Source organism: Antechinus flavipes, chromosome 2 (genome assembly GCF_016432865.1).
Source record: "Antechinus flavipes isolate AdamAnt ecotype Samford, QLD, Australia chromosome 2, AdamAnt_v2, whole genome shotgun sequence".
NCBI lineage: Eukaryota > Metazoa > Chordata > Mammalia > Dasyuromorphia > Dasyuridae > Antechinus > Antechinus flavipes.
The window spans coordinates 60,309,742-60,317,513 of NC_067399.1; the positions used below are offsets into that span (position 1 = coordinate 60,309,742).

Consider the following 7,772-nt stretch of genomic DNA (forward strand, 5'->3'; position numbering starts at 1 on the left):
CCCTGCTTTAGAATGATATAACTTCCTGGGAGGTTTGCTCCCATGTGATGGTAGTTTGTGAACTGGAAATATGAGGTTAGATGGTTACCACTTCCTAAAAAGCGCAGACTTTTTCATTTTTGTAAGCTAGTATAAGGTGTAACCTAGTAGTAAACTAGTAGAGGTGTAACCAAACAGATTTAGGGAGTTTTCCTATAATCTTCTCTTTGGAAAGGACTAGTAACAATTCATCAATAATGCTAGTTTTGGTTAAAGAGAATTCACCATCTCAGTAAATTGGAAAGAATGCAAAGCAGTCTTAACACTAGAGATAAGGGGAAAAGCAGAGAATTCCTTCCATTTCTCCTCAGAGAATCCTTTTAGTGCTAAAAGGCATCTCAAGTTACATACAATAGCACAAATTCATAAATTACTTCAAAGTTTAAGAATATTTTCCCCACAACTCTGTGAGGTAAATAGTGTTAACACAGATGAGAAAAGTTCAGGGAGAAGAGTTCTGCTTAGGTCACTAATAGCAGAGCAGAAACCAGAAAAATCCCAGGTGTCCCTCTTCTGAGCCCAGGGTACTTTTTGCTCTCCTTAGTAGCATCAATAAACATAAAGCTAGCCCTTCAGGTCAGTGCTATATTAAAGTACCAGCTGTAATGCTAATGATCTTATTCAGAGTTTTCCAAATGAAGTCATGGTCCAAAGCCAGGCAAGTCCCATCAAAGATATGTACCTGGGGAAGTGACTGGGAGAAAGGAGACTATTTAAACAGACTGGTTGAGAATCTACTCCTTTCTCTCATTCCTCAGTTCTGTTTCTCTCCAAATTTCAGGTGAGGATGACATCAGTGAGCCCAGGATGCTGCAGCACAGTTGGACACTGAAAGTCCTTGAGTGCTGAGCTCAGTTTTCTTGCCTTTACTACTCAGAAAAAAGGACTGTTAGTAAAGGCAAAGCTACCAAGAAAATAAATGGGCAAAGATATCCATCAGTCTGTTGAGGCCTAAGAGTAGCAGAGGGTCATTCAATTCTTCCATGAAGCACTTCTCACCTCCAGGAAGATGGAGTTCCAAAGCTTTTCACAAATGGAATATCAGAATCGGAAGGTATCTTGGAACATGAATATTGGAACACAGAATGTTAGATTTGAAAAGAACTAGAAGGCAAGGCAGTTGTTTTTTTGTTTGTTTTTGTTTTACTTCAACAAGCTACATCTGAAGCCAGAGTACACAACGTTGTGTTGTGTTGTCTTGCTTCCTCATGTTTCCTTTGCCTCAATTTGACACTCCATGAGGTGACACATTGAGGGCAAAATAGCCTCTAAAGCCCTCTGTGGAACAGAGGCCTCTCATGGGCCTAGACAAAGGTGATAAGAAAGGAAACCATAAAACTAATCAAGGCTTCTAATATTAAAGATATCCAGTCTGAAGAGAAAACACCAACAGTTCTTACTTAATCATGGGGGTAGGAATGCGATGGTGAGAGGTGGAGCCTTGGGACCCACAATAGAACAGAAGAAAATATATCAAACAAGAGGACCAATTCCCTTTATCCACCCTGATTCCCTTCTCTTATCCCTTCTCTTCTGTTCACTACAAAAAAAGCATTAAACTAGTTTTAGAATAGATGAAAAAGTCCTTCTGTGAGACTAAGCCAGATGATGAAGACAAAGCCCCACAGCAGAGTGGAGACATCATATGCTAGAAAGTGCTGCCAATTTTTAATTTAAGATGTATAAAGGACCTCTGAGGTCTGTTCTACTCTACATCTTGGGCACACAATTATACAGATTCTGCTTAAAGTCTTCTAATGTTCTCCCCAAGCTGGGATCCCAAAGGCAAGGACAGACATAATGGGAAGGGGGTGAAGGGGTAGGGAGGCCGCACAAGTCTTTTGTTGTTTAAAAAAATTTAATTAAAAAAAAAAATTCAACAAAACCAAAATACTTAATTCAGCTCATCAAAAGGCAAGATCCTGCTGAATTTTCATGCACTCTTTTCTTCCACTGAGTCACTGTTTAGTTATGTGTAAGTGCACATATGATCTATAAACAGGTTCTCCAACTAGTACTGAAAGAACAAGGGTGATGAAAGGGCATCGGAGAGAAAAAAAAAAAAGCCTAAGATGAACTTTTAAAGTAACTACCACCATAGCCCAAGAGTCCTTTGTCCCTCACTGCCCCACTCAAAATACCGAGCAGCAAAGGCTGATACTCTTTCTTCTGGTCATTTAGCCCATTCCCCTCATTTTAATAGAGGTAACAAGTAGAGCCAAGATTCAAAACTAGGTCCTCTACAACAGAGGTCTCAAACCTAACTAGTGCAGCAGGAATCAGATTTAAATGTAATTAGAAAATATGTAACAAAATAAAAATACAATAAAACAGATAATACAAAGAGATGGTTCTCTAAATAAAGCAGTGATCTGCAGATGCTTCTGTATAATTTAATGGCTTTGTTTCTGAGTTTGACCCCACTGCTCTGTTACAGTATACTGTCTGGATTTAAACTCATGTTATTTCTCTCCCCACATAGTGCTTTTTTCACTATACCCGACATTACACCCTTCCTTTTACAGGGATCTACATTTATATTTTGAATCAAAATAAACAGATTCCAAAACAAAAGGGATTTAACTCTCAGCAACTATAGGCTTTTACAGCACTGATTTCTCTTTTTACGATTAGAAATGAGGGAACACATTCTTAGTTTTCTTTGCTTACCAAGTATAAAGATACGGGACTTGGGACTGGCATTCAAAATGACTTATTCCTAAAGGGCACTTCAGATTTGCTGCGAGTCAAAAAGGATAAAAAGATGTGGTAATATTTTGGAAATTTCATAGAAATGCAAGGAATTACTGAAATATTCTCACCCACCCCCACCCAAAGACGAACCCAGTACGTTCAATGTGTGATTATAAACATGAGATTAGGTCAGTTTTCTCCTAATGAGAATAATGCTTGCCCTTCATGCCTTCTAGACATAATTGTAGGCAGTGTTCAAATTAAAAACTTTTCATTCTCGAGGAACAATCTACAGTATCCCCAACCTGACTGTCATAAAACACTGGGAAAAAAATCTAGTCATTTGGACTGGCTCTTCCCACCTCCACCCCATTCTCTCCTCCCTCCCCCCCTCCCAGAAGTTTTTCCCACAACAGAGAGAAAAAGCTCAATTCAAAGCCCCTTCAGACCTAGACCTACATGTTGTCATTTAGCTTTGGTTTCATTTGGTCTTTCCTGGGATTTCAGGCTCTTCTCTACTATAGGAAGAACATAAGGATTGTTTGAATATAAATCTGTTAAGGGCTCAGCTTAAAAGTATCCCTCCTCACAGAAGACTGATGAATGAGTGAAGCCATTAGTTTTAAGGATAAATCCCATTTAGGATCCCAACTAGCTCTATTCATTAGCTGGGTAAGTCCCCTCCTAAGAATAACTCACATTTCTATTGCACTTTATGGTTTACAAACTACTTTCCTCACAACAGCCTTGTGTAAATATTACTAAACAGGAGCTCAGAGGGAAGTAACTCTATTGTGGCCACATATCTATTTGTCAGAGCTGGAGTTTTAACCCAAGACTGGCTGGCTTCAAGTCCAATGCTATTGATGGTATGGTAAGGATCCTTTCCTTCCTAACTCTTAACCAGGCTACTTTTCCCTCTCCCTGGTGTTGTTCTGGTCTGAAATCCCCCAACCCCATTTCCCCAAGATCTTAATAGGAATTCTGTTCCCTCTGCCCAACAACCATCAGATTAGACCTTTGGCATCTCTAGGTAATAGACTTGTGTGGACAGAATATTTTTCTTGGAAAATAAGAGCCCCCAAGCCCAAATAAAAACCTTACATTTTAATTAATTTGCTTTGCCAAACAGGACACAGTGAAAACTTTAGTCTAATTGTACAGAAAATATAATTTTTGTAACCAGTAGCAAACATATCACCAGGATGGGTTTTTTTGGAGGGGGTTATTTTAAAAAAAAAACCCAAGTCCCAGGCAAATTGGGTTTACCTCAGAAAGGTCACCCAGCTCCCCGCCAAAGACAAACTGCCAGACAAGAGACAGAGGGGAATGTCCTGCTCATACCACCCAGGAAAAAACTCAATAGATTTGATTCCAGTTCATCACATCCCCTTATTGGAATCACAGTCCAAAACTGGGATAGAAAAAGCTGAAGGGTGGAGGGCCAGGAGGAAGTGGGAATAAGCATTGGATGCTTCTTGGGATCTGGGTCCCAACTCTGTCTTTATCACTACACAGAAAGGGACTGTCTGATCAACTCCAAGGTTGAATTCCCCTGGTATGGTTCCCTGGAGCCTGCCTTCCCACCCATAACCTTAAGGATGAGTTCCAAACAGTGATCGCTTTAAATCCTATGGTCATAAAAAGAGTTCCAAACAGAAACAGCGAATAAGTCCTTCTCATACCGGCTGGCGTGGCCAATGCACAGAACCGAGGGGCCACCAGCCCAGCCCAGCCCACCTGCCTTCTTGAGGCAGTAATCATGTCAGAGGCCACCACAAGTGAGGGCACCCCGGGCTCGTTCCATCTGTGGTCCAGGACGGTGGATGCCAGGCCGGGAGTCCCACTGCAGAGAAAGGGGTAGGGGTGAGGACCAGCGTCAAAGGCAGTCCCAGGCGGGGCCAACGGCAGGTGGGAAGCCAGAGGTCTGGGGTGGGGGCAGGCAGGAGGCCGGCTCACATCCCGTGCTTCTTGCGGATAACCGCCATGGCCAAAAGCCGGTCCTTCTCTCGGAGTTCCTCCCGGAGCTTGGCCTCGGTGAGCCGCAGGTGGCGGATGCTGCCCTTCATCTCCTTCATCTTCACCTCCATCAGCGCCAGGATGTCGCGCTGCTCGTTCAGCTTCCGCAGCAGCTCCTCCTCAGTGGTGCCAGAGGACAGAGAATAAGAATGGTCCGAGCCCGTGTCGGGGAAGCCCTCCTCGCCCACCACCACCAGCCGGGGCCCCGAGGCCGCGGCAGCCACGGCCGGGACACCGAGCTCGGGCGCGGGGGCTCCCTCGGCCGAAGCGAACTCCACCTGCACGGTCAGATCGATGGGCTTCACGTCGTCCCCGGCGGGCGGCTGCGGGGGTGCAGCGGCGGCGGCTCCGCTTTCCACGGCCGCCTGCAGCGTGAGCAGCACGGCAGCCGAAGCGGACACTAGGGATGCCTGCGCCGGGGCCGGAAGCGCGGCCGGCTGAGACGGAGGCTGGGGTGGCTGCGCTGATTGCTGCTGCTGCTGCTGTTGCTGCTGCTGCTGCCTCCGCCGGGCCGCCGCCCCCGCCGCTCCGCCACCCCCGGGCCGCCGGGCCTTGCGTTCATTGACGCCGCGCAGCGGGAAGATGGTGGGGACGCGCACCGTGTAGGTCTTGCGGCCGCCCTGGAAGTGGACGCTGCACAGGCGGTGGCCGGCCGTAGGCTGGAAGGTGGAGAAGCAGCCGCTGACGCCGGCCCGGGACACGTTCTTGAGCCATTGGCGCCGCAGCTCCGCGTCCTTGGGGAAGGTGTAGAAGTGCAGCGCCTTGTCCCGGTGCGAGTTGTTGTAGCAGCCCGGCACGCAGCACGTGAAGCCCGGCATCGCGGCGGCCCCGACCCGCCGACGGCCCCGGCCTCGGGCCTCGGCCGCCGCCGCCGCCCGACCGCTCGGGCCCGGAAAGCTCCGAGGGCCTCGGCCGAGACCCCGGCCTCCGGCTCCGCCTCGGGGCCCGGCCTTACCCCCGGGCCCTGTCCTCGGGACACCGGGACACCCACCGACGGGCGAGGCCTCAGCGCCCGCACGGACGCCTTACGTCCCCCACCGGCCGGGAGGCGGCGTCCCGCCCCGCCCAGAGCGGAGCCGGACCTCGCCTCGCTCGCTCGCTCTCCTAGGGACGCTCCCCGACGGCCCCCGCGCCGTCCACCCGCCCGCCGGCAGTCTCCGCAGCCACCAGAGCCTGTCAGTCAGTCAGTCAGTCCCCGGGCCGCGACGAAGAAGCGCCCGGGAAGTCGGACTACGCCCCCCACAATGCACCGCGCCGCGCGCTTCCGCCGTTGGCCGCACTGCTTCCGGGGTCAAAACTGGAGAGAAGGTCAGAATGATTCGGCGCTCGTCCGGAAAAACCAGCCACGTGGCGTTCCACTGGGCCTACGCTCCAGCTCTGGCGAGACGAACAAAAGATATTTCCAGATGAATGAACGTAGAGTTCCTTGCATCCAGTCATACTCCATTCGGAGAACTGCTTTTCCCATGATGCACAGCTTCCCGCCCGCTCCGCCCCCCACTCAGGGGCGGGGAACTACAACTCTCGGCGTACACCGCGCGCAACAGCGGCCCCGCCTCTGCCCTGGGGAGTGCATCCCCTTCGTCAACAAGCCCACGCCTCGAGGTGGCGGGCTAGCACCCCGCGGGGGCTGGGCGGGAACGTTTCCCCGGCCCCCTCGCCCACCCGCTTCCCCCATCTGTGGCACTTAGAACCCGTCCTGGGCATAGTGAGGCCCAGAGGGGAGAAGCGAGTTGCTGTCATCCAGCCCTCGAATGACAGACAGGCAGTTATTAAGAATCTGCTGTGTGTGAGCCCAGCCGTGCCAACCGAGGCCCACTCCGGTCTGCTGGTCCAGAGCCCAGTCACCGCCCCTCCCCCGCCGCCCCTAGTCTTCATCCCGCTTTTCTCTCCATTTCCTGCCTTTCCCCATTACTCTCCGCCCCACCCCCTTCCCAGCTGGGGTTCCCCAAAGTCTTCGATTTATATCCTCCCACCTCCCCCATTTCCTTCCTTTCACTTGGATAATTTCAGGAATCCGTGATTTAGAGCCTAAGGGGTGCAAGAGCTTTGTACTGGATCCACGTGATAAGACCCCAGTATTTCCCTAAATCACGATTCTCGCCCCAAGGAAACCTGCAATCAGTGAACACAAATAATTCTAATACACATTACATGATAACCGAATTTAAGAAGAGCAAGAGGAAATGCTACTGGAAGTCCAAAGGCCAAAGTTCATGCCACTGTTTCCACCTCACATTCAAAGTTTACATAAATCATAGTCCTTGCCCAAATGAAGATTAAAGTCTAGTTGGAGACAAAAGATATACTAAATTGGAGAGGAGGAAGACTGGGTGCTACTTGAGATCCAAAAGTCAAAGGTCTTGCCACTGAATTGAATATTCTTTCAATCATCCTCTAGGCTTACCTAAAGTGGACAAATTAAATACTTTTAGCTAGACAAATTCTTTGAAAACTGCAGGATAGGTGGAATTTTATCGGTGTAATGCATATTGACATTCAGCTAAAATGGGCCATAAAGAATTCGCCAGAAGAATAGAGAAAGTTAAAAACTCATTCTGAACGAGTAAGAGATATTCATCCAATTCTCTGTGATGAGAAACACTGTGGTCTTTATTCATCTCTTAGTTCATTCAGTTAATTTTTTTTTTTTTTTTTAAGGTAGGGAATTGCTTCTGGCTCCATCAGATTGGGGCACTTGATCCTTTTCCTTTTCCTCTAAGGGACTCCTTTCCTTTGGATTCATGCATTTAGTCCATACAGAGTTCATTTCTGAGAAAACTTAACCTCTAATGGGAGGTTTTAGGTTCGCATTTATCTATTTCATTAATTATTTCTCAATTACATATAAAAATATTTTAACACTTACTTTTTAAAATTTTGAGTTTCAAATTATCCTTTCCAACTTGAGAAGGCAAGCAATATGATATAGATTATACATATGAAATCATGGGAAACATTTTCACAATAGACTGTGTTGCAGAAGAAAATAGACACAAACAAGAAAACCAAGAAAAATA

The 7,772-nt window shown here is 47.8% G+C and overlaps 1 protein-coding gene across 1 annotated transcript; it reads right to left on the minus strand.

Moving 5' to 3' along the window:
• Positions 1-3,819: 3,819 nt before the first annotated feature.
• Positions 3,820-5,639, minus strand: THAP11 (THAP domain containing 11). The gene has a single exon (XM_051974974.1). The coding sequence runs from the start codon at positions 5,568-5,570 to the stop codon at positions 4,689-4,691; it is 882 nt and encodes a 293-aa protein (XP_051830934.1). The 5' UTR covers positions 5,571-5,639; the 3' UTR covers positions 3,820-4,688.
• Positions 5,640-7,772: the final 2,133 nt, after the last annotated feature.